Genomic DNA, 27,334 nt, shown 5'->3' with positions numbered 1-27,334 from the left:
TCTTGTCATCCATCTCTGCTGAAGAAGGTGGAGAAAAGGTGTGGCTCTGGCTCACCTCCCACTCTGTTGGAAAGATAAACTGTGCCAACAGGCTGGACAGCAAGTGCTGAGGCAGACACCAGCTGCTGCCAAGAGAGCTCTTGCCATGGGGCCAGAGGAGGAACCAAGCACAGCCCTTTGCATCACAGTTTGTTTTCTGGGCTGTCCCTGAAGCGACACAGCACTGTATCACCCTGTGTTGCAAATTCACTGGAAGCTTTGTAATCTGGTTATCCTAGTCTGCAACCATGAACTGCAGGAAAGTAGTTCTCTTTATTTATAAATTAGATGTAATCCACACTTATTTTTCCAGAAGACCTCTAAGGAGCTAATTTTGTATTCTTAATACCCTGAACTGGAGGTAATTTTCATGCTGTACATTTTCTGGATACCTGCAGATGACTCACTTGAAGAAAGGGAGTGTTGTTTCATTTGAATTATGTAATCATTTATACCCCTCCCCTTGACTGAGATTGCAGGGTGAGGAAAGCTGACATGCCAGGAGAAGACAGAGAAATAAAAAGGTTCCAAAGGTTCATCAACCACATCATGTCAGGTACAGGATGTTTAAAGCACATGGCAGACTTTTTACCTTCACGTTGTCTTTTAGGGGCCAGTAAACAGCAGATTCCTGTGAAGATTCATGTAGCACCAGTACAACTAGCTAGAGGTAGGCTTAAGAGGTGATTAACTTCACATTCAAAAGAAAGAGGGGAGCAAATGAGAGAAGAAAAGTTGTGTAGAACCACCAGTCATTACTGCCCATGCTTGCAAGTGATGCAAAAGATTTAGAAAAAAACAGTTGGAGTCAGTAGAAAATCTCTCAATATCAGTTGGCTTTGGTTCAGCACAGTGATGTTGTCCAGATAATCCATATTTCCTCCACCCCAGACAGTTTCTCCAATCCCTTCCTTGATAATTCAAGGAGAGTTTTTTGGTTTCTAACTATGTGTTGCTTACAGGAGCAGGGGGAGGAAGGTGACCACAACCCTTTCTGAAGAGAGAAGTGCTACTCTCTCTTGTCCCTGCACAACCATGTCTGCCCAATGACACCGTGGTGAAACAATTGCGTACTTGTGTACTTCATTTTGGACCAAGACCTTCTGGATTTGTACAACCAGACATCTTTGGAAGATCTCCTTCATCTTCCTTTGCCATAACTAGCTAACCTCTATCTTCTGGAAAAAGAAATAAGCAGCAGGATTGGCCTCAAGGTATGTTAGCAAAAAGAAAAGTATTACTGTCTTTTAACTTATTGATATCAAAGTGTAAAGCCTACGAAATGTACGAAAGGAGAGTTAATAAGCCTTTGCTGGCCTCAGAGGGTAGGTGATGGGAAAGCCACCCTTCACACCACTGATTATATCATGACATGATGCAGGCTAGAAAAAATTTATTGTATTTGATGTCAATCCAAATATGTTCAGAAAGAATTCGTCAAGGTAAGGAGGTAAGTTATTTTCTTATTTACTCCCTCATATTTTTGACTTAGGTCTGAATTATATATAAGGCTTTATGTATGTCAGATGTCATCTGCCATCTTCAGATGCTTTCCTGATAATAGTATCCATTGAAGTTCTATCCTTCAGGGCTATGAGTCTCATATTAATACCATTTAGTGATTTCAGCAGGTTCATGAGGTCTGCACTTGGGGAGGGAATGAGTAAAAGGTAGGCCTTTGGGAGTGCATGTAGTAATTTACCAGGAAGCAGCTATTCAAGTCCCTGTTCAGTTCATGGAGAATTCTAGAGATGATATATCTCAAAGGGTCTTTTTTTCCCTGAAGAATTAAGGAATATAAGTTGAATCTAATATTGGTGACGTTCCATATGCATATACATCTTTGTGCACTTGGAGTCGTTGGTAAACTAAGGCAATCACAAATTAGGTAACTCAACAGAAATAGTAGCAGCACCGAGCCTGATACTTTTGCTTTTCTTTGCATAAGTAGATGTGTATTTGTCTTTATGCATAGCATGTTAATTTTGATTTAAACACAGAACCAAATCCTGTTTTCATTTGTGTTGCTATCAATCAGGATAAACTGAGAGGTGCATCAGATGATGCAAGTGTGAGATGAGAATTATGTAATCAACTATGAAATTCTACAAAATCTCTGTTGTAATTTATCCATCCTGAAATTTGAAAATGAAACCTGGATATACCACTACCTCCTAACCATGGAAACTTTCTAAATTTCAGTGAAATATTGCACTGAAAAAAACAAAAAAAACAAAACCAAACCACCATTTAAAAGTGGTAGAAGTTTAACCCAGCCTGTGAGGTAAAACATAGTTGTGGACAATGTTAATAAAGTTTATCTCATACAGTGTTAAATATTTACAGAGAGGACTGTCAGTGCATATAATTCTGATTATAGCATGACTATATTATGTATATCAAAATAGAAATAGCCTCCTTGATATAGAAACCCTTACACTGAATGTTCAGTACAGACATAGCTCACTTGAGAACTGCTTTCTAAGGGCATTTGGCACTAACTTTAAGAACTATTCCAGGAGTTAGTAGCTGAAGCCCCAGTGTTTCAAAGGTAGATGGTGCTCCTCACTGCCATCGCTTTCAGCTCCAACTGTGCCTGTTAATTGGAGAGCTGGGTACAATGTCTGGGAGAGGTGCAGGCTGGTTGCAGTGGTGGAGACATGATGTTGCATATGCAGTTTGTTGCACAAGGAACACTGGGATCGTGCCACATCCGTTGCTTACATAGGAGCTTTCTGTTTTATTGCAATGCTAAACCATGCATGGAGCGTCCCTTCTGCCATCTTCCTGTCAGTCCTGCCCAACTTTACAAAAGCCTGGCCTGTCTGTACTCCACTAACTGGAAAACGACCCGCCAAAGTGCTGTACTAAGACTTCACACCACTTCTAAATGAAGTGTTTTCAGAGCTGTGGAAAGTTATTTTCACAGAAGCCTCATTAAGTTTCCCTTTCCGATAGTTCTGCTGGGCTGAGTGGCATAAGATCTCTACTTCTCTTTCACAAATATTCTGAAAGAGAGGGTAATTCTAAGCATTGTACAACTTACTTTCATTCTTACCACAGAAAGAGGTAAGGATGAAGGGAATTTTAGTGGCACCAGCATCTGTGAGGTGGTGAATTGCATCTCTGAAATGCTGCTTTCACAACCTCAGACTCTCCTTGGCATGGCAAACAAAGAGCAAAAACCTCACAGAGAGGAATGGCTGTAGCTGGGTCACCATGACCAGCAGACCAAGTGGGATTACTCAGCTCAGTACAATGAAGATAAGCTTACACAAATTAGTTAGTGTTTTGGTTCAAATTTGTTTTGTAAGGTAGTCAAGATTTTCCAAAGGCTTTTTTAAGTCATATAATATGACATGGTCTTGAAAACTGATTTCATATTTTCCCCTCTCTGACACTGTTCGGAGAAGTATGTTCTCACTGTTTAGATGAGTTTGAGTCACACCACTCTTCAGTTTTGGAAAACATCTTACATTAGCATCTGGCCTAGGAAGGTTCTCACCACAGCTGAGCCCAAGAACATGAGCTTTGGCCCACTGGGTCTGTCCAGGTAAATATTCTTTCATTAATGTCAGTTCAATTGCAGACTAGGGCTTGAGTTTCAAATACTGAAAAAAGTGCACATAGGAGGAATAGTAGAAAAGGGAGGAAATTGTAGGGCAACTGTCCAAAATATATAGAACAAAATGTTAAGGAAAACAACTGTGGTGAAAAAAAAAGAATAAGCATGTAATTAATATCCAACCTTTAAAACAAAATCCCCAAAGTTCTACGGTTCTTACATTCAAGATTGTGTGACCATATTATAGAGATGTATCAGTTTCAGTCTGGATTATGTAGTTGTCTGCTGTGTCCACTTTTAGACACATTTAAAATAACTCTGAAAAATCTTCCCTTCTCTTTTTTTTTCTTTTTTTTTTTTTTTTTTTTTGCTGTGGATAGCAAAGTAACGGAATTTTGTGAGTTTGAGGCTACACAGCTCCAATTGCTCTAATTACACAGCCAGGAATTTTACAATTGTACAGTAAGTCAACTCTCTTACAGGGACTAATGCTTAAATTGCAACTTCTAGATTGCTGAGAATGGGAAAAGGATTTATGTGGTTAAAGATGTGTGTTTGCAATTAACTAAACCTAACCGCACTAACTAGCACAATTTTTTCTTGCTATAAATTAGAGTTTGTTATTTTTGCTTTGGTTTTTAAGCTCAAACCTGGTTTCTGATTTTAAGATGGTCCTCAAACAGTGGAATCACAGGAAAAGATTACATGCTAGACTAGAGAAAAAGCTGGTGTATGTTAGCTAATGCTGAGCTAATTTTAACCTCTTTTTGCTACCTCATAAACAAATTCTTTGGTATTACACTCATCTTACTAGATTCCTTACATGTTCAGTTACGCTTATACTATAAACTCAAATTCCTGAAATATTACAGGCCAGTTTTAGCAGAAGAAAAATGCAGCCTTAAAGGTTTGATTCACTACCAGCAGTGAAGGTGAGAAAATATAGGAATAATTTTTAAAGACCGTACAAAAGCATTAATGTGAAATTGTTCTGGTGAATATTTTTAAAGGCCTAAACTATTTTTTGTCAAGGATTTTGTCACCTAAATGTTTACATTTTCTTAGGAAATATGTTAAGGAGGCCCATCTAAACAGAGATGAAGCTATATAGAAATGAAAGGGTTAAAAGCAGTCTAGGGGTGGGGTTGAACATGCCAGTCTCACAGACATTTTATGAGCTTGGCAAATACTCACACAGCCCCTCTCCAAACTATTGCCCTTTGCCTAAAAAATGAGCATAGCACCACGATTGTGGGGATTACAATAAACACTAGAAATACCCCCTTTGCCCTCCTTTTAAGAGCCAGGCCCAATGCCAAAGAGCCTGGAGAAAGGCAGATTCCCATGTTGTATTGCAGAGCATACTCACCACATTTTACCCAGATTTTCCATCAGCCAAATGGGACTGAAGAACAGGAGAATGGGCAGTCGCTTCTGCTGGTGCTGTGAGTTCGGTAATTAATAGGCTTTCACTCTTTTGCTGTGCTATATAAAAAGAAATGAGCATCATAAGCAAATATTATTTTGTTATTTTGTGTTTTACACCTCTGCTCATGTATATCATGGTAGAGTAAAAGTTACAGCTGAGGCAAGAGAAGTTCTTTCAGGTTCTTGAAATAGCTGGTGCAGCATAAATTGCTAATGATGCAAACAAGAAAAGGTTTGGACGGTTCTGCAGAGGTTTGGTTCCTGTGCAGCCTTTGCATCTATTCTAGGATAGGGAAGAGTTCATTAAGATTTCCGAGGAAAAAAGGGGAGATGAAAAATGACTGAATAAATGATGAACAGAGCTATGAAATCAAGTTCCCATGATTTAACAGATCACCATTCATTCCTGGAGCTATGGTAAGTGACAGTGCACAGTTGCTGAACCAATCCACTTGCAAAATAAAGTATGTAACCTAGCCTATTTATTTTCATAAGGGATCAGATTAAGATCATGTATGTGGCTCATTACCATGGCATGTGGCTCAGATGACTGGGGTAATTACTGAACTGTGGCAACTCAGTCAACTCCTACCCATGGTAGCAGGGAAATTAGAGATCCATGTTTTGCTTCTCCAAATTCATGTTTTTGTTTCTCTACCTACAGCTAGGACAGCCAACTGCCTCCCTTGCCCTTAGGCCATCTGTATATGCAGGGATGGAGAGGAGGGAACAGAAGTCAGCATTCTCAACTCTCTGCTGAGGAGATGGGAATTAAGGGAAGACCTCAGGTTGCCAAAGCAAGAAAACATAAAGTTACGGATGGCTATACTACAATACAGTAGTACTTCCCTGTCTGTTACACACTGGGGTAAAATACACAGAAACAGGTATTTTGCTCATAACATAAAAGCCTTGTTAGACAAACAGGCAGTACAGAAAAGGTGAACACGTCCTTTTCTTTTCTGTTACTGGTAAATTAATCCAATGTTTGAATGTTTCAAAACATTTACAGTCAGCCTGGAATGAGGGTTTCTCCAGATAGCAATGCCATCAGCCACATGTAGCTTTTGACCCAGATCTGCCAAGTCTTGCTGGCTGAGGAAGAAACTCTAACTTTTGGAGCCAAAGAAGCTACTTGCATTTACTCTGTCTGATTACTGAACTGGGCAAGACACTCTCCAATGGGCAGAACATGCCCATCAAGTTCAAGCCTGAAGGGATGGAAGTGTTTGGGGAAAGGAGTGACCATTAAGCAGAACCTGTGGGACCATCACAAAGAGAAATGCAAGTCAGGCAGCATCTCCCGTTCCCATCTCAGTTCCTCACCCAAATCTCTCACCGGCACGTCACTCAGTCTGCTTGCTCCTGTCTCATGGTCCCTGTGTTGGCTGGTAGCCTGACCCGTCTGCCATCTCTGCCATCCTCCCACCATGGCCTGGAAAGCAATGTAACGCAAATGGCTAGCTGGAGAGGAGAGAAACTCCTGAAACATCCGAGAGGCCAGGCTGCCCAACGCCGGGCACGCCGGACAGCGGGCATGTACCGCAGTAATACTAGGCAGGCTCCCCCGCCTCCAGCCTTGTTCTCCTTTCACACAAGCGTTAACAATTGATATTCTGGGGAAACGGTGTGAGGGGGATACTCCTAAAACAGCACACACAGATTTTCAGCGCGGTGCCTGAGTTGCCGCGAAGGTTATGCCGGCGGGCGCCCCGCACCTCCCGGGCTGTGGGTCTGCCTTCCCCATCATGGGCTCGTGCCGCTGGAAGGAAAACCCGGGAGAAGCCTGCATTGCCATGACTGCCCGGTCAGCCACGCCAGCCCCTCTTCTTGATCAAAGTCGCTGGTAGTTTTCAAGTAGTTGTTTGTGCCGCCTCCGAAAGAAGAAAAAAACATCTGTAAGAACAGGGATGACGAGAAACGTGCCGGAGGTGGCAGCGCCAGGGTCTGTGCAGGGCATGAGGCTGAGGAAAAGCCCCCGTTCCCCGCGGGGCGCAGCCTCGGGCACAGCCGCCTGGCAAGCGCCGGGTTTGCCAAGTTCGCGGCGAAAGAGGCGGAGGAGGGTTCTCGGAGCTGGCGCTGACGGGGGCGTTTGTCACTCCTCTCCCCCACCGGTGACCCCATCCCCTCTTCTCCCACACCGCGGCGGGGGCGGCAGTGCCTGCGGGGGCGGCAGTGCCTGCGGGGGCGGCGGTCGTGTTTGCGTTTGTGCCGGCCAATCACATGGAAACCGGTTCGCAGCGCCCCCGCACCCCCGGGCTGCCCGAGCAGCGGCCAGCTGAGCCCCGCCGTGACCTGCCGTGGTCTGGCCGGGCAGCCGAGCTGTCAGTGCCCGCGCTGCGGTGTAGCTTCCCTTTCGGCCCGGTAAGGCGGGCGGGGGCCGCCCTAGCAGGGCATCCCCGCCCTTGGCCGGGCTGGGCAGCCGTGGGCGGCGGCGGCCCGGGCAGTGCCGCCCGGCAGCGGGGCGGGGAGCGCGGGAGGTGGGGGCGAGGGAGGGGGCGAGGGCGGCTCTCACTCCTCTGCTCTCCTCTCTTCCCTCCCTCTCGGTACCCCCGCCTCCGACCTTCGCTGCTGCCCTGCTGCGGGATCGCGTCTTGGACCGGCCCGTCCCTTAAGAAGTGGTGAGGGGGGCCCGGCCATGGAGACCCTCGTGCGCCCCGGGGCCAGCAAGCCTCCCACCGGGTAAGCCTCCCTCCTGCCGGGACCCTGGCCCGCCCGGCCACCGCTCGCCTGCATGGGAGGAGCGGCTCCGGACGGCGACAGCGGCCGTGCTGGCCGGCGGGCCTCGGTGTCTTCCCTCCCTGCCGCCTGCCTCCCTTCCCTCTCGGGGCGGCGAGACGGAGCCGGCGCACAGGTGTCGGCAGCCCGTGGGGAGATGGGGCACAGCGGGGAGCAGGGGACGGCGGGCGGTGAGCTGGGGTGCAGGAAGGTCAGGAGCGAGAGAAAGTGCCTGCTTCGCCTTTGCCCTGCGGGAGGGGCGCCCCGGCCAGGCTGCTGGCGCTGCCCCTCCGGGTGCGAGAACGGAGAGCGGATTGGGTTCGGGGGTTATTCCTGCAGAGGTTGCTCGGGACGGCAGGCAGGCAGCCGCCGCCGAAGCTCCCGACCCGGGCCGCCGGGGCTGGAAGCAGCACCACCAGCTGGGAGGAAGCCGAGGCCGCGGCGGGTCTGGGGCGGACCCGCCCGGCCGAGGGTCTGGAGCAGCCCCCGGGGCCGCAGAGATTCTCGCCCGAGCGCCAGGACGCAGCTGCCAAAAGCCTTTGAAAGGTTTATTCAGCCGTCCCAGCTGTGGGTCCCTCGGCCCCACCGCACGGCCGTGGCAGAGGAAGGAAAAGCGCTGCCAACCGCGCATTAGAAACGCCGAAACTTGTCAGAGGTTGGTGGGTGACCGCAGTGCCGGCCGGACACGGGGCACCTGCCGACGCTGCCCCCAGTTCCGCCTGGCTTTGGTGACAGGCACCGCTCTCGCAGCACTACTGCTAAATAGTAGTCAGTCCTAATGTAAACCACGGGTGTTTTGGGGCTTTCTCAAGAGAAGAGACAAATAAAGAGTGAGCCAGCAGTGAATTTATTAGTCCGTCAATTAAACGACGAGAGCACCAGCACGCTGAGGTCCTGAGTGATCCCTTTTGTCAGAGTAGAAGCTGGGCAAGTTTTAAGAGCTGTTCTGTCTTCTTGCAGCAATTTACTGCTCTACTTCACACTGTCTGCATGGACTGAAAGAGACTGTGATTGCTTCAGCTGCATTTTTATTTTTAGTTCTAATGTTTAGGTCATAAATTTATTTTCAACGAAGTAGGACACAGCTTTAAAGTATGTGCTAGTGGACTACAGTAGTTTTGTTTCCTCAGTTTGGGTTTGATATGGAACCTTGTAGTGCCTAAAACAGAAAGTAGTACAGGGAACAGTGATTGAAGATGCCGTTGCTAGTGCTGTGGTAATGAAACAGTGTGTACCGTGTTTCTTTGAGTTGCAGAGCGTGACATAGCTTGCTTCTCTTTTGTAAATAAAATGCTTAATTCCAGTTGCAAATGAGCCTTTTTGATCATGACCTTTTAGGCTTCCAGGAAAAGCAGTACATAGAAGGTGCCTGCCCCTTTGTGTATTTAGTTAATGTAATAGTATAGATGCTTTCTAAAATTCTGATGAAGAGATCATTTCTGGTGCCAATTTACACGTGTGCTTTGAAGAGTAACTCAGATGCAGTGCTGTTTAAAAATTTGTCTCGATTCATAAGAATCCAAACGTTCATTAAAGAGTTTGAATTTGAAATGGGAACATGTCATTAGTGCATCTCAGAGATGAACACTGGAGTCTGGGGGCGTTTCTGAACAAAACTCCTGAATCCTTTGTAACCAGTTTCATCTGTGTAAACTTATCCACAGACAGACTTGGATATCACATACAGGAACAAAAATTACAGTAACTGCATCAACTTCAGATTGCTTGTGACATGGCTCAAGGAGATGAATCCAATTGTAAGGTGCAGATGCACTTGTGATATTGTATAACAAAATGTGTGGGTGCTAATCTGCTCCTGTGGAAGTTGATGGCCAGCACTGTCATGTGCACCAAGGGGGGACTGCCTGTCTGTTTTATCTGAGCTCTGAATTTCAGCCTAGAAATACTTGTTACCTTTTCTTGCAAGTCAGAGGTTCCCAGCCTGGATGTGTCAGTGCTGTTACAGGGAGCTTCACTGAATGGTTCATAATTCCCTGAGTTGCTAACATCCATATTGGATATCAGTGGATATTTGGGCTCTAATCAGATTTTACTTGCTCAATGACGAAATCTGCTAGGGTCAGGCAAGTGTGGCAAGAGGACAGCTTTGTCTGTCCTTTTTGGTTCCCATGTTAATCCAGACGTGAGCTGCCTCTGTGGAGTGTGCCTGGGGACCTCCGGCTGTTAAGGCTGTTGTGACAGAAATACCTTCCTTTCATGGCAGAAGAAATGCTATATGTGGTTCCAGCTTATTGATTGGGTTAGCTTGCGGTTATGAAAGAGAGGTTAAAATGACCGCAGCTTCACAATTTTTAACAAAATTTAGGCAGAGCTGTTTTGTCCCTATGTAAATCATTAACAGCAACATTATGAGTTTTCCTTGTTAAACAGTGAACAAATTTAATGTGTCATTTGGTGCAGGATAGAGCAGCTTTGCTGTGTGTGTAGACAAATAAGTTGACCGTGTGTTTCATGGCATGGCTGCTTGAGAATCATGCATGTAAAAGGAGGATACTGTTGTGGGTTTTTTTGTTTTAAATGGCAAAGGAAAACTGCAATTTGTGCTGGTGTTGCAGGGTTTTCCCCATTTCTCAGTTTCAAAAAAAAAGGTAGACTTCAGCACCAAGAACTTTATTATTACTAATTGCTAGGCATGAGTTTTTTAAAGTTTTACCAAGTCCATAATGCTTTATTTAAGTAATTATTTTTTTTTAGCTTATGAAGGTGAATTTAAGACAATCAGTAGCATCAGCAGAAATTAGGATTTACTCTGTGATCATGCAACAGAAGCTAAAAGACAGAAATACACCAGTTTAAAATCTACTACCTTAGTGTCTGCATCTGCCGTTATTTCAGTAGGGAGAGCAGAGATAAGCTTCTCTGGGTGTCTTGATTGGTTACTTTTTTGACCATAATATGTCATAACAGACATACATTGGTCATAAGTGGTACAGCAGGCTAAAGCCTAAAATGAGAACTTACAGGATCAATTCTTCTCTGCTCTTTTAGGAGCCTTGCAAAGGGCAGAGCATCTCCCCCTTTCACTGTAGGCATCTCCATCAGCAGTTTGTGAGTCTTTGTCTGAGCACAGAAAAGCTTCTCCTGGAGTCTGGCAAATGTGGGGAAAGCCTCTATGTTAAACTGGATGTAGGAGCTCTTTCTTTAAGTAGGACCTTTATTTTCTGTGCTTCAACATCCTTCCCTATCTCACAGGACCTTATAGTACTAATAAATACAGGCTCACATTAGCACACCTACTTTGGAGTGATTTGCCTGCTGGATTGAAGTGACCCTGGAAGTCAGGTAGACAGTGTGAAACATCAGTAATGTTTACATGCAGAACCTGTATTTCTGTACAATGTGCAGAGTAGTAGATGGTAAAGGGCAATTACTGCAATTAGAAACGTAGAGCAGCAATGTGGTAGAATCATAGAGTGGTTTGGGTTGAAAGGGATCATCTCATTCCAACTCCCCTGCCATGGGCCAGGACACCTTACACTAGGCCAAGTTGCTCAAAGTCCCATTAAACCTGCCTTGAACACCAGGGATGGGGGCATCCACAGCTTCTCTGGGCAGCCCGTTCCAGTGCTTCACCACCCTCACAGTCAAGTATTTTTTCTAATATCTAACCTAAACCTACCGTCTTTTAGCTTAAAGCCATTGCCACTTGTTCTATCTTTGCACAGTACCAACTTTGAAGATTGCTGCCTTGACCAGTTGCAAGACTGACACTAGAGCTTTTGGGATTGTTCTTCATGTCGTGTCCCCATTTGTATCTGCACCACTCCTGCAGAATTCAGTCAACATTTCTTATGTGTCCACCTGAGACAAGGAGCTTCCCTGTGATGCATTTTTCTGGCACCACAATCAACATTAGCCCTATCTTCCTCTCAGTCTGGGTCCAAAGTATTTCTTTCCATGTCAGTGGAGATACATCACATTAAATAAAACTCTGGTAATAGTGACAGAAGAATTGTGCTTACTATTGCAAGGAATGAAACAAGGAAATTTTTACTGTGTTGTACAACTCCATGTGAATATAACTGTTAAGCTAATATGTTGTAAGAGATTTGTATTTTCAGTCATGACTAATATGTCAGGATTGCTGAAGATAAGAATACTAACTGTAAAAGTAAGCTAATTGGTGAGATAAATGCAATGCAATCCAGTCTTGACAGCTGTTCTTTCTGAATTCCAGCTTCCCATTTCTTATATCTTACTTTCCCCTTTTTTTTTCCTTTCTCTCAGAAATCTGCTAGTCATGTACCAGAGTAGACGATGAAAGAGAAGGCTTTGTAAAAGCTCTTTCATTTCTGGACTGTCTAAAATATTCAGGATTTGTTTTGACTTTCCCCATCTCCCAGTCATCTCCCATTATTTTCTTTCCCATGAATAGCTTTTATACTTTTTTATCTTGCTCTTTTATGCCACTCCTGCCACTCTTAGATGAAATTGAATCTTCTCTTTCCTACTGTCATCTGCCTTGGTTGTTCTTCACATTCTTTCCCTTGTAATTACAGATTCATTTTTCTGCAGGTTTTGCTCGTGTAAATTTACATCTCAGTCAAATTGCTAGTCTTCATGGAATCACTTCACTGCTCCTCAGGAGGTAGCACTACATTTTGATAGGACAGATTTTACTTACCACCCTGTCTGGGCTGGTTGCACCAATTTCAGGATGCTGCATTAGAGAAGGAGGAGGGTTAGTTACATTTTGAGCACTCTTATGGGTAGACTTTTAGATGATGCTAACCATTACAGAAAAACAACCTCCTAAATATTTATTTTGAAGTCAGTTCAGTAAATACATGACTGCTTTTTGTGTAGTTAATCTGGCTAGAAGTGTGATATATTTCTTTGTGTTCAGAACACAATGCATGATTATTGCCAGAATGAATGGAAATTTTTTTGCCTTCAAAGGAATGAGAGTTCTTTTGAATATGTGTATTCATTCTTAAACATCTGTCATCATGTAGACTTCTGTTGTCACAGACCTGAATCATCTTACAAGCACTTATGAAGACTTCCTAAAAATATTAATTTGAGTCAAAGAAATACACATAGGAGACTCCATATTATTTATACAGGCAAAATTGTAAACACTTTTACATGACCAGCTCCAAAAGCAGCCAGGAGGCCTGTGTCAGAGTTAGGGAAGTACATCACTTCTCCTGAATCACAATTTAGTACCTTAACAAGTACTCCCCTGTGCCTGGCCTTTAGCTACTCTGTTAGCATCAGCAAACACTTGATTTTCTGGCAACGACTCTGTTCTGTATACTGCAGCTTTTTGTGTTGCTCTGGCATTGTGATTTCCATGAAAATTGACAGTTTTCACACTTTAATGCTGCTTCTGAGAGATTGAGGGGCCTTTAGAAATTGGTTTTTCCACAGCAGGTCAAGCCAGCTCCTGCATTAGAAACAAGGAATGGGAAAAGGCTTAAAATCTGTGTTTCTAGCTAAAATTATGCTTTAAGGATCTTTGAAAAATAGCTGCATTTTCAGCTAATAGAAATTAAACCTTTATTAATATATTAATTCTCTTAATAGAGAGAGTGTTTCCAGAGCTGTTAGTTGCCCAGTGAGCCAGGCTGCTTATCATTAAATAAGTGATGCTGGGAATAGTGTGTTGTTGTCATAGTTTCAGCATGAGAGTGTCAGTGATGAGCCAGGGACTTTACCCGTGCCAGTGAGTGAGTCACAAAGCTGTGTGGCAGGGCTGTGCCACGATGGTGCTGACACACAGCATCTCATGCCCGCTTTAGTCCCCTGGCACCAGAAACAATGTCTTTTCAGTTTCATTAATCCCCCAGATAATGAGCTGCCTCAGGTGCTATGCATTTGTGCAGACTAATTGTCATAACAAGAGGAATGGGAAAGAAAATTGATTGAGAACGGTTTTTCTATTCATGTTTGTTCTTACTATAGTTTCCAGATTCAGAGTGTCTATGGGGCAAAAAATTTAATTTATTGTTCCTGACCCTGTAAGTTCAAACTGATATTTGCATGTTAAGCTGTATTTTGTGTGTTCTTTGGGATGTGTTGTATGGAAGAGAGCTGGCAATCTCCTTTGACAGTTTCGGTGATGAAATGTGAGTTACAAAGCTTTCTTTAGTAGTCAGAAAATTCTACAACCCAGATATACTTTTTTTTTAAACATCATTAAAGCATGTAGAAAGGTGGAAATGAAGTGGTATAGGCTGCCCCCAGGTATTGGCAGATCTGCAGTAGATAGACTGCATTTTTGTGTTTGGTTCTGTGTTCTCCAGTGTCTTGTTTCATTAAAGGTGGTTGACCTGTGCATAAGTATTTAAGGCTTGACTGTGACTTGTTCTGCCTCTAATGCTCTCTCTCAATGTTGATGTGGTGTGTGCAAAGTGGAACAACTCAATAAGGTGTGATGGAAAGTCCCTCACCTAAGTAATCAGTACCCAGGTAATGAGGGAGATCTCTTACAGAAACCCCACATTCAAGGGGGTTTCACTTGGCACAGGAAGGGCTGAGGATTAAACCTGCAGTAACTTTTACTATACTGAATTGCCAGGACCACCCCGCTGCCTGCAGTCTTCCTTTTTCCTTCAAGCAAGAAGCCAGGCAGATGTAAGCCTCAGTATTCCTGAAGCTGTATTGGAGCTGGTGCTTCTATAGCTCTTAACTAGTGACTCAAAGGCTAGAGAAAATACAGTCTTTGTGGACCACGTTTGTTTTGTGGTACTAACAATGAAAACTTTGTTTACTCAACAAAATAAACAGATAAGGTGCAAAGTCATCTCTCTGTTATGGAGCTTGAGCAAGAAAGTTACATTTTGTATTATCAATGTTCTAAATATAGCTAAAATGTAAGGTTCAAAAGTAAGTACCAATCCAAAAGTACTTAATCAGATAAGTGTTACTTTACGTTTTCACCAAGGGCGACTAACAAGCAGTACAACTTTGTTTGCCATGCCTGCTTTCCTTTCCTATGTGTTGGGTTTTATTTATATAAAGGAGTGCTGATCTGATCAGCTGTTACTGAGGTTTTATTGTGAAGTTGAGCCAAAAGGGTAGAGCTCTGTTGTTTTTCAGTAATCAAAGGTAATTAATGTGTTGTTTTTTTTTTTAAGGCCACACAAATACATAGAGATTTAAAATGGATATCATTAATGGTTGATGATGTACTTTCATAATTTTCAAGGGCCTGAGTATGAATGCACCACTGATGGTTGGTTGTCACCATCTCCCAGGCTGTTCCTCTTAGTCTGCCAGTCCACCTTTTCTCTGAAAAGGTAGGGCTTTTGTTTTAGGGACTGAGATGGTTTCTTCTTGGTATTTGAGCAGAAGTTTGCCCTCTGAAGCTGTGTGAAGGTTCCCATGCTGTAGTGTACATAAGAACCAGCAGCTGCAGAATCATCTTTGTCAACTTCTCCAGGGACAAAAGAGGAAAACTCTGTTTTATATTATCTAGATTACTTTTCTTTTAAAAGCTTGTCTCTTCCTTCCCACCCCATGTATCTCACAGTGGGCATTCTCCAGTGCTCGCCCTGGAGGTCTACTGGGTGCTATGGCAGTGGCTTTCTAAGGTAAGAGAAAATAAAATAGTGAATTCTGTTCAAGACCCTTAAAAATACTCATCTTTTATTTTCGTTGTGTAGAGTTATTTTGTGGCATAACAACAATTACTTTTTCCCTGCTTTAGTAGGTTCCAAAAACATGATCAAAAAATCCAACTTATTTTATAATAAAACATATTATTTCATTTTTTCTAACTTCTGTGCTTAGATGGCTTTTCTTTCTGCATTTTTCTTTTTATGTTTGAGGTTGGTATCTTGCATATGAAGCAAAAATACCACCTAGGTAAATACATCGAGCGTGGCACGTCTGATCTCACTGTGCACAGGGCATGTATTTTTCCTTCTGTTTTTGTCTGAGTTTGCCGTGAGGGGAGTCTCCAAAATCAATAAAAAGTTTCAGAAAAATGGGAAGAAAAAACTGTTTTCTGTGCTTTTCTTCGATCTCTGCTCTTGTGGCAGTGCTTTATTTCTGAATGTCACAGCAATGGTTCAGGGTGTTGAGGAGGAAATATCTTGGTCTGGATCCAGCTTCCTTCTGTTTCTTTTTGTGGTTTTGAGTTTAGTTTTACTTTTCTGTTTTCTTTTGAATACCTTCTGATGGTACTTTTGGTACCAAGCCTACACTTTTATGGATACCAAATAAATTACTGCTGGGTTCCCTGGGGGTACAGCTCATGTTTCAGTGTCAGCACAGTTTTCTCTGCTTTAACAGAGCTGGTGGTGTTGCTCGTGGCTGTTCTGACGAATGCTCCCTGTAGGACTGGACTTTGGTTTTGACAGCCTTTGGCTTCTGCCACAATTAAAATCTTGGTACTGTGACACCTTCAGGTGCTTCTAAGACTGACTTTACCAATTCGTTAAATACAGCTACATATAGGTCAGATCATGTTGCTAAACTGCTGATGTTGTAATTAACACAGTTATTTATTTTGGTTGCTTTTAATTATCTGTGTTTCTTTGCTTGTATTGAACTGAGAGTCACTTGGTCACCTCATAGCAACACAGACCAGCATTGCATGCTAAAATAACGTTACGATGTCAGATGTGCGTAAACTTGTGCTTTTTGAGACACACAGTCTTTTTACAGTCTTTTTGAGACATACAGTCTTGTTTTGTGGCTCCTTGAAGTCTGTTGCACAGCTTCATTCCCTGGGTAGGCACTTGTTCAGCAGGGAACAAACTAGGACCATTTTCTGTCCTCAGTGAATCGCAAACCCTTCATTTACCCAGAGAAGCTGTGGATTCTCCAGCACTGGGCTGTATGTCATAGCAGACTTGCATGAGACCAGGCCAACCAGTGGATGATAGGGATAAATCAGAGTGTACAGGAAGTCATTCTCTAACTCCATCAGGTCTTTTGTAAACCAGAAGATATTTTTACTCCTGCGCTTACATTAGTAAGTAAAGAATTGCTATCTTCAGATCATGCCTGTTATTCCTGAATATAATGTGCTAATGTGGAATTACTTATTATTATTAAACCTAGCTTTTCCACTGTGAAACAAACATGGATGTATCCATGTGTGATGGATAGAGTGTCCAGGATCAAACTTTAAATTAAAATAGAAAAACCCTCACGTTTTATGTGAGTAATTACAGAACAGAATTTTATCTTAAATTCAGAGATTTGTGGATTTTCCACATTACTGTGTATGTAGGAGAAGGATAAAAAGTTATACTGCAACTTTAAGTAATAAATTTAATTGACTGGTTTTTTCCCTTCACCTCAAGTCTTGTAGATTGTACCAACTTTGTAAAACTATCTAGAAAGAGACTACCTAAGCACAACCCTGGAACTGTATGTTGATGATTAAACCATGTCATGATGACAGTAAAGTTGCTTTTTATCCTAACTTCTAAGCAAATACTTGAATTTCCCTTCCAGTTCTTAGATGGATTTGTGAGAAACAAGAGAATACCTTCCTGAAAGAGCAATTAGTTATTCTGCAACGAGTATTTACTCAGTTTTCAACTTCACAGCTGTCAGGAAACATTACTCTTCTGAAGAACACTGATTATAGTTTTGGTCAGGAATTCGCCTTTCTGAAGAAAGCAAATTGTGAATACTGGAACTATTTGAATATCAGTGGATACAAGCTGCTATTTTATTTCTTTGCTTTTAGTAGTTTTGTTTCACAAATAATAAACAATGTCTCAGGGTATATTAGCGCTTGATGCCAGGATAAAAATACAAGGTCTTCCCTCTCCTGGCTCAGATGTAGTGTTTCTTTCTAATTTTTTTAAGGTTTACTGTCTTCCAACCTCAAACCAGAGATTTCATTTTTTCTTAGAAACACTTGTTTTTTTGGTTGGTTTGGAAATTGTTCATTTGTTTTTAATTTTTTTTAAGGCTGTTAGTGTAGTATTGTACAAAATGACTACTGGGGGCTAGGCAGACTCAGTCTGTCTTAGACTCTGTTGGGACAGAGTTGGAGAGTCTGCTTGCACTTGCCAGGGAATAAAGAGCAGCAAAAGCACTGGCTAATTGTTTAGTGCAATATTGGAAATGGTACTTTGATCAGCTGCTCTGAAGCAGCTTGAATTTATTTGATCTCTTTAGCATGGAAGAGACTGGGCATGACTACGCTCCCATTGCCTTAATATTCAGTTCTTGAGGGCCCTGTGTGGCTTGGTTTTTCTCTGTTTCATTTGCCAGGCTGTGTGCAAATCTCAAGCAGCTTGGCTGAAATCTCTGGGTCTGCTCCTGCATAAAACAGGTGTGAAAGGGACCAACATGGCCTTTGCTTGGGCAGATCAGTGAAATGCATGTGAGTGCACACCGATCTTGCTGCTCCAAGGGGGTTCAGGTTTATATTTTATGTTAAAGTAACAAAAATTCGGTATCTCATTATAAAAATTATTTCTTGTTTGTTATTGTGTATTATCAAATTAGCCATAGTTATTTTGGAATGAAATCTCTTTGCATTCAAGTGGTTAAATACCATACTTTCTCCTATTAAAAAGATCCAGGTCTACTGGAAAGTATTTTACACATACAAAACTGCCTGAAGTATAAAACCTGTTTATACAGATACCATGGATTTCTTGCCATAAAAAGCACCGTAAATTCCCCATGCTGCTTCATTTTCATAAGGAGTTACTTGGAAAGAAATATTGCTTGCTGTGCATTGCCAATTATTTATATACTAATTTGCTACCTGAGAATAATTTCAGATTTTTAAATTCAGTTTGATATTGAAGTGATAGAGAGGAAAAAAGGTCTTAAATTTCATATGTTACAGTTTAGTTACAGTTTAGTTTAAATTTACCTGGGAATAAATTGGCAATACTGAAATTTTTTTAAATTTATTTAATTTAATTTTTATTGGTGAGTTGAGCTTCCCTTTCAATAAAAGTGGTGTATGTACAAAGAGTTTTGAGTCATTATTTTTTAATGTAAATACCCACTTACCTGTATTGTTACAAGATAAAAAATTCTGTTCTGTATATAAAATATTAAGCAAGTAGTCTCTGTGTGCAAAACTTAGGTGCCAGATTCGAATAGCAGACTGAGCTCTCTTCTGCCATCATTTGAGAGGACATACACATCAGCCTCCAGTACAGATGAACCCTTCAATGAATGATCCAAACAGCTGAAAAGGGGAGATACATTCTCTTGCTTCTCCTTTACAGATCATCTTTTGTACTTCAGACTTTTGATTAATTTCGAAGAAATAACCTAAACTACTACTTTTTTTTTTTTTTTTTTCTGAGCACATGGTAACAAACATGTCACTAGCATGAAGATTTTCCTTCCCAGCTTGACTGGGAAAGGGGTAGGCCGAGTTACTTGAGAAAACATGATGTGAAAGCTCAGATGGCAAAGAAACCCCTCATGCCCCGCTTAGCACCTGGCTATATCTGTGCAACAGTATTCAAATATTTATAAATCTTTTCATAAGCGTTGTTTATTTGAAGACAAAGCCCCAAATCAGCAACAGGGGTTTTCCTGCACTAAAGTGCTTATATCAAGTATTATTTACGGTTTAAAGCTCAAAACTCCCTAGAGAGACTTTTCTCAATTTTCTATGCTACTTCTTCATTTTACAGAGGAAACTATCACTGCCTGTAGAAAAAAACCTCTAAGTTCAGAGGCATTCAATTGTACTATAGTAACTATGCAGTTAAGAGACTAAAAATAGTAGCTCTTATCTTCCCACACCCAGATAGTTTTTCTTACAAAATTTGGGGAAATAAGTGGATTGGAGACTTCATGTTCCTTTGTGCCTTCTGAGGTGTCTGTTGATTTGTTCCATAGTGCTTAACATAGAAAAGACCTCAGTTCTTCAGACTTGAATTACGTAGGCTTAGAGAGGTCCACATGGGAGCTGCTTTGGAGACTTCTTTGTGTGATGTGTGTGAGTGGTACACGTGCAACTGCTTGGAAGTGAGGAAAGATTAGAGTGTAGATGCTCATGCACAGCTCTAGTCCTTGTGGATGGGTGGTCTTGGTAGAAAGCCCACTTACCGATGGGTAGCACAAGGGAGAAAAGCACATGGCACTGGTCTGTTTTACTGCTCATAGAAAGAAGTAGCTTCTTCTTTCATCCTACTGGTTTGGTAGCCTCTTTTGGCATTTAAAAGGAAATGTGTGACTATTTTAGGAATCTTTGAAAAGGCTACTGTATCTCTGAAATAATACGTTCGTATTTCTCACTGAGTTGCAGATGGAAAATTCAAAACTGTGGTTTGGGCAATATATGTTGATTAATATTAGAAATAAATGCTACTATATGGGACCTTGCTTCTGGACCCAGCATGTCCACTCTGTCATACAGCTGTGGCATTCCTTCCAGAATTGTTCTGCAATCTATTTACTTTGAACAAATGTTGCAGTCATGGATGGATTTATGAGGATAATGATCTGACAGACCATGCAAGCTTATATATTATAAAATTTTCCATACACAGGGAAACTAAGTGTTCCCCAATGAAACTCTTCGTATGTAGGGGGTGACACTGTTGTGTTCCTCAAAATACATGTGAAAGATGAGGACTGAGGGTTATCGTTTTTATTGCTGCATATTATGGTCCAGCTGCGTTGACACCTGATGCAGACTCAAAATTGCCTGAAATTCTCTATTGGCTTGTATAGCACAGTGAGCGTGTTTCTGTGGTTTGGCAGTGGTGCCTGGAGATTTCACAAGTGGAGGAGTTCAGATCTTCATGGTTTGTTTGTTTGGTTTTTTTTAAATTGTCAGAAAGTACATGTACATTCCTGGGAGCTCAGAGTAAATATATCTCACTTGGAGAAAACGCTTGGAAAAAATGAAACTGTCCCTTGATAGTGAAGTCTGTTCCTCCTGGCCTTTTTTTTTTTAATTCTCTCTAACAAGTTTCTAATTTTGTGGCATGACTGAAGAGCAGAACCGCATACTTGAATTTGTACCTGGAGTAAAGTTATCGCTGCTTGGGGACTGCGTTATAAAAGCATTGGAAGGAGCTCCCTCTGCCATGGCTTGCCATCTGACAGCCACGTTCTGCTTGGTCTTGTGCTCTTTGGTCCTTTCAGGTCTCCTCTGCAAGCCTGTATCTCTCGTCAGAGCTGTGACTCTCCAGGTAGGCTTCAAGCAGCACTTTGGTCTTCTAAGTTGTCCTTACCACTGACATTGACCCAGAAAGTCAAGAACTGAGCAGAGCAGGGAGTGTCTAAAGACACAGCTGGACATATGGTAAAGAAAAGTTTTAGAAGTCCACAGCTATGTAAATCACTTTCCTCAAGCCACTTGTCTTTTTTTTTTTTTTTCCAACATCTTTCAGTTCTCTCAGCTGTCTTCCCTCACTGGCGGTTCCTGTGCTGCAATAAAAAAAGAGGGGGGAAATGTTATGCACGAACTAACAAGTTAACTTGTATAAGCATAGTAATAATCATAAAGTTTTACGTTTGAATAAAAATTTTACAACCAGTGTGTTATAAGAAACACCTAAACCCCATAGATTTAGGTTTATAGGTAGAATTTAGGCAAGAGTAAAATTACTAATTTTTCTCAGTCTAATTTTAGATATTTTCAAGCTTAGACAATATGAGTATATTCTGCTACACACCTTTATAATTATATAAAACTGATAACAAGACATGTGACCTCTGGTTACAGATCTGAATATTGCCATCAAGTCATTTATGACGTTTGAATATGCGTCTGTGTTTAAGTCAGTCTGTGTCATCTTTATTACTATTTGCATAAAGAAATATATTAGAACAGTATTTCAAGGAACACTTAAATGAGAGAACTGAGCATGTGTTAATGCACTTATTTTTTACAGTGAAAATGTTTTCCTTTCTAAATAGCACTTAATACTTCAGTGCATTAAGTTATTTTTGTCACAGAGTGGTATTTGCATGAACATTGTTACAATGTGAAAAAAATTGTAGGTGCAGATTGAGTAGATGGAGTTGTATTGATTTAGTACTTCAGTACATTGCTTTTTTCACCCCATCCCAAAACTTCTTAATAATCAAAACAAGTGAATGTTGTGTAACTTTGTGATACAGTTATATAAGTCATGAAGTTCAGTTTTAGTAATGAAATTATATGTAATATACAAAGAGCAGGGACCTTTTTAATCTACAAAACCGACTTAGTCTTGAGTGTAAGTTCAGAACTTTACTGGTGGCAGTTTACTTTCAGCTTTGCTTCAAAATTAATGTTTTAATGACTGAATCCAATTTTGAAAAAAGTACACTTGTAAAAATAAAGATTTTTCACTTTATACAATAAAAATACATGCCATATCTTTCAAGTTTGGGTTTCTAGACATTCTAGTTTGAATAAACTGAGGCAAGTGACGTTTTAGGGTAAGAGGAGGGTAAATTGAGGAGTTTTTCTTACAGATAAACTCTTAATATAAAAAGCTTTTTTACCCCTTTCAAATTTTTCCTGAGATGACAAAATCAAAAAGCCTTTTGTTTTATGAAGCCTGCTTTTGATTAATTTGATTGAGTTTAATTTACCTACTTAATCTGAACTGTGCCTCTTCCTTATCGTGTAAAGTCGCTTACTGTTTCTAAATATACCCGTGTATTTTAAAGAAGCAAAGCTGTGCGTGAGTACGACCCATTCAGAGCGGGGTTGTGGGGTAGGGAGGGACCTACTGGTAACCCGAGAGCAAGAGCAGATGCTAAATTAGCAGCTGGATCGTTAGTAACAAGTCCACAAATGTCTGCTGGGAAATGATCTTCTTTGGTCGCATGTAGCGTGGGTGTATGGGTTATTCAGAGTTTCTAGCATCTAGTTGCTCTTTACCAGTGACTCAAAGGAAAGTTGTGGAGCCATGAGGATTTTTATTTGTGGAGTGACTGCCAACTTGTTTTCATTGAAAGTACAGGCTGCATTTATAAATTGTCATTATCATGTGGCATTTTTTATTAAGATGTGCAATTGGAAAATGACTGCAAGGGCAAGGAGATTGCTGATAGTATTTAGTTGTAGAGATAAGTGAAAACCACTAAAAGATCTGTGGAAAAGCAAATAACACTATAAGGACATCATTAATAATCCCAAGGTTATATTCCATTTCCACCTTTAACATTGACCACTGACTGCAGTCAGATGTAGTTGAGATTGTGATGGTATGAGACTCTAAATTGTGACCAGGGATTATTAAATGATACGTGTTAAATAGCAGCCAAGCAGAAAAATACCAATAAATAAAAGATCATAAGGAAAAAAATTAATGAGACCTGTAAGAAGAGTGCCAAGGAATCTGGGTTTACTTCATATTGAAAACTAATATACTTCTTTATACTTCAAGCCAATGATTATGTAAATATGTGCTCTACAAGTCACCATTTCTCCATATTAAAGACCATGTTTGTTTTGGGGTTTTTTTAAGCTTATCAATTTGGTGAAAATTATTCAAATTTCTAGTATAAACAGGTGCAAAAATGACACATAGAGACAGAAACATGGTATATGTGTACCAGGGTCCTAATGTCACCAAAACGTTTTGTGTTTTTTTTTTTTTTTGTTGTTGTTCTTGATCAGGGAAAAAAACCTTGTTACGGAAGGGAAAAAAAGCCTTCCAGCTGACTAGAGTGACCCTACCTACCAGTGACAGCCTTGTCATTGGCAGGATTACACTCAACAAAGTGAGTTTGTGGTGTTCCGAGGCAGTGACTACGATCAAAACCTCCCCCCAAAAAAACAAACAAAAAAATCCCCAGATGGACCCCTTCCAAACTCATGTCTGGACGCCCACGCAGCAGTGATTTAACGTATGAAGGTGCTGTATCCTGTTCAGTTATCCTCCTCTGGTAATTCCACTCCAGTACCAGGTCTGACTGAAGGTCAGTCAAAAGTTAAGGCTTTGGGGCTGGCAGGGGGGTTTTCAGTTAGATGTCAGAAAGGGCTCCGCGGGTCATAAAGACGATTTTGACAGAACCTTCCTTCTAGACACAAACTGCTTGGCTATTTCAGAGGGATGCACAAGATGGGTCTAGAGTTCAGGCTTTCCTATTTTGGGGAGGATGAAGAAGAAACTTTTAAACAACTGTTTCCATTGAGAATCCTTTTCTGCTCAACAACCCAGCAACTATACTAGATCTTCCCTCCTTTTTTTTCCCTTCAGAATTAAGCATCCGTGTGAAAGAGAAGGGACAAGTTACAGTCAGTGTGTTTCTGTGCAAGTACAGAAGTGCCTTCCCCCCACTAAAAAAAAGCATAGCCAGTTTTGGATTGGGTAGTAGCTATATTAGCCTAAATATGGAAAAAAATTTGAGTTCCTATCACTTGTTAGAAAAAGGCAGATATATTTGCATGTGTATGTGTATACAGACATAACATTATCAGTTTTAATTAACATTTTAGTGCCTTTGTAGAATAGTGCATATGTGTGAAGACCATATAATATTACCCAGTTCCAAGTAGAAGCATGGGGGTGGTTTTATTTTGGGAAGGAACAAAAAAAAGAGGTTACTCTCTGGTAGCTATTTTTTGGGGGGGAAATAAAGGAGTGTGATTCTTCAGTTGCCTTTTGGCAAGGAATTCCTCTTCCATTTTTGTACACATGACTGTAATTTAGCATTAATGGAAAAACAGAGTAGTTTGGTGTAAATCCTGCAGACAGTACACCCCATTCTAGTGGGGATTTAAAACGTTCTGGTGCATCGCTGATGTGATGGTTGAAACTGCTGTTGTGAAGCAGGTGGGATGGAGAAGAAAGAGACTTAGGCAGTTCTTTGTGATCACCAGGCACATTACATGTTATGTAATATAATTTTTTTTTTAATTAGTATCTCCCCTGTACAGCAGTTTACTGTGACCCTTTGTCACTAGCAAAGAAAACTCTTTGGGGTGACACTAATATTCAGAGAGCAGTCAGGCTAACTCTACACAGTTGTATAGTTTATCCAGTTCACTTTGCGTACTTGAGTCTTGTAGAATTTTTCTAAATGATAGTTCCTTGTAGTTTCCTTATATATACACTTCCATGCTTTAAACCAAAACAAAAATAAACCTTTGTATTACTGTCTGTAAAATCTTGTCATTAGTAAAATGCTCATTGCTGCATTGATTTGTACCTTCAGTCTTGTACCTGGCATGTTAGTTTTGAAGCTTTGGGTAGTATCTGTTTGTTTCATTTCCAGTGTTTAATGTCAGGTCTAAATATGAGAATGTACTGCATGATCTCTCTGCATGTGTGACTCTGTATTACAGAATTTCATTTGGTTCTGCTCACTTTCCTGAAGACAGCATATCTCCAACATACCTTAACACTTGTCTAACAATTATGTTTTCTTCATAAATAGGTCTTAGGTGTTCGGACCTATTTGGGCTAATTCTCCTCAACTTGTTTGTACCCATGTGCCTCGTTTTCTAGTGCTTTCTTATATCATGGATGATGTGTGGTAATGGCACTATGAATGATTTCTAAAGCTCTGGATCACTCTCATGTAAATTTGTGGCAGAGTGCTGCTCAAAACATGTCTAGGGAAGAAACCAACCATAAGCTTCAGTCTTTGTTAATTTGTGCTAATTTATATATTTGTAAATCAGGAGTATTTCTGTCCAAATTGGTGATTTGAAAGACAGTAGCCACTATTTTTTATGAGATGTAAACATTTAATGCAGCACTTTAATATAAATTAAATAGTAATTTTTAAAAGCCCTATGAATGCAGAAAAATGTTTATAATTTATCATAATTAAATATCTCTGGGGATTGTGGGAGCTAGCCTGGAAGGGCTAGCCAGTCTGAGGCTTTGGTCTTTAACCTTGAGTTTGTTGTGTACAAGAGCCAGTGAGGTCAGTTAAGGAGTCTGCAGGACAGATCTTTTAAGTTCATGTAGGCATGAATTGTTTACCCAGGTGTATGGCATATTATGTGAAATTTCATATCCTTTGAAACTGTGGTGAAAACAGACTCCTCTCTGGAAGTGGCTGGTTGAAGTAAAGTCTCTCTGCGGATTTTTATGTGAAGACCTGGAGGCTGCTTCAGTGCTTCATCCTCTGGAAGAAAAGCAGCACAGAAATCATAGCCTTCTATATCCTTACTCTAGTTCCTGAGCTGCTGCAAAGGCTAAAATACCTCAGGTATTCAAGTCAGAGCAATCCCTCAAAACCCCTTATTTACACATCTAAACTTTGTATATATCAATCCTTTTGGGTTTTTTTTAGCCCCAGCAAGCCGTTTCTGTTGGATTTGCAGTGGGAAATCTCTTCCCTTAGTGTATGGCGTAACATATTTTTATAAAACTTCTTTGCAAATCAGAATTACTAGACCCAGAAGTGAAGTCAGTTCATGTCCCTGTGACAGGTAAATTCTGCAAATGCAGGTGCAACAGCAGATATCCTGACTGTGTGAACCCAGGTCCTGCACAGAGAATGTGTTCCCGTGCCTGCATTGCATCTTATTGGTTGTGGGTGGGGCACGGGTGATGCCATTATATTACACAGTTCTGGGACTGCAAGGCTAAATTAAAACACAACAGTAGCAAGCAAAATTCTTCCAGTCCACCACTGCAATGAAAAAGGAGGAACAGTTGCTCACACTGCATGTCTTTTGGTTTATGTATTCCTTTCATTATAGTATTGTCCTGGACCCTGACCATACAGTAGGCATCTGTAACAGATGAGCAAAGTTGATGGTTTTTGGCATTAGTAGTCACAGTGGATTTTTCCAACAGATACAGCTGTTGGGAAATATGGTTTAGGCATTGAGACAAAATCCTTGTGGTTTTTTTAACTCACAGGAATGGAGGTGTTGAAGACTGAAGTGAAAAAGTGGAAGTTTTATGCTATCTCTGAGTTCTGTTTGGGTTTCCATGGCATAGGACAGAGCCTTGGTGAGGAGGAAATGTATTAACAAATGCTTGTTAAAAGGTCTGATGAGTATGGGAGCCTCTGCAGATATTCTCTTCTTAAAGGTGTTTCACTGCATGCTTTAGTACAGATCCATTATGATGTAGCATTTCTCCTCCTCCCCTGCTCCCCTCAATATGTTTCATTCCCTTTCAAGTCTGCCTTGTCCATTGTATTTCTCTGGCTACACCTACTACCTCTCAAGCCTTGTCCTGCTTTTTTGCTGAGCTGAGTGTCTGTCAGGCTGCACCCTGCCAGGTTGCTGCTTTGACTCCATTGCCTTATAGGAAAGCCTGTTGATGCTGGCTCCAAACCACTCAGCTAGGGTAGATGTACCTCTGTGCTTAGCAGGCAGGTGTAAAAAGAGTTTGCTCCTGTGTGCTGGATTATTCTTGGCCAAAGTGTTTCTAAGATAACACAGGTGTTGCCATGTATAAATCCACTTCAGAGGGGAGAGGGTGTGTGCAGGGTTTGAAAGAAATAGGGCATAAAAAAGGCAAATCCACTGCATTTCTGTGGCATTGCGATCCCATGAAACCTGTTCAGAAGACAAGCTAGCTTGTGGAGAGAATGATTCATGCTATGTAAACTGAGGTTTGGCTCTGGGAGAGGACTCCTTTTTTCTTTTTTTTTTTTCTTTCTTTTTCTTTGGTTTGTTGTTTTTTGTTGGGGTTTTTTTGGGGTAGGAGGAGGATTAGGAGTGTGGGGGCATCTCCCTTTCATATCCTTGCAGAC

The 27,334-nt window shown here is 41.2% G+C and overlaps 1 protein-coding gene across 12 annotated transcripts in view; it reads left to right on the top strand.

Moving 5' to 3' along the window:
• COBL (cordon-bleu WH2 repeat protein) overlaps positions 1–27,334 on the top strand; it is a 199,713-nt gene that overhangs the window by 38,427 nt on the left and 133,952 nt on the right. For 3 of the 12 annotated variants that reach the window (XM_051798965.1, XM_051798964.1, XM_051798966.1), the window contains exon 1: positions 7,469–7,714. In XM_051798965.1, the coding sequence (XP_051654925.1) occupies positions 7,671–7,714 (44 nt within the window). In that variant the 5' untranslated portion in view covers positions 7,469–7,670. Of the gene's footprint in view, positions 1–1,001; positions 1,254–7,293; positions 7,397–7,435; positions 7,715–27,334 lie in introns of those variants that run through there. The other 9 variants (XM_051798968.1, XM_051798967.1, XM_051798956.1 and 6 more) reach the window with 8 other exon arrangements.

Source organism: Manacus candei, unplaced genomic scaffold (assembly GCF_025592945.1).
Source record: "Manacus candei isolate 608988 ecotype Guabito, Panama unplaced genomic scaffold, ASM2559294v1 h1tg000049l, whole genome shotgun sequence".
NCBI classification, from domain to species: domain Eukaryota; kingdom Metazoa; phylum Chordata; class Aves; order Passeriformes; family Pipridae; genus Manacus; species Manacus candei.
Note: the sequence above shows the minus strand (reverse complement) of the source record. Positions and strands in the feature narration are given on the sequence as shown.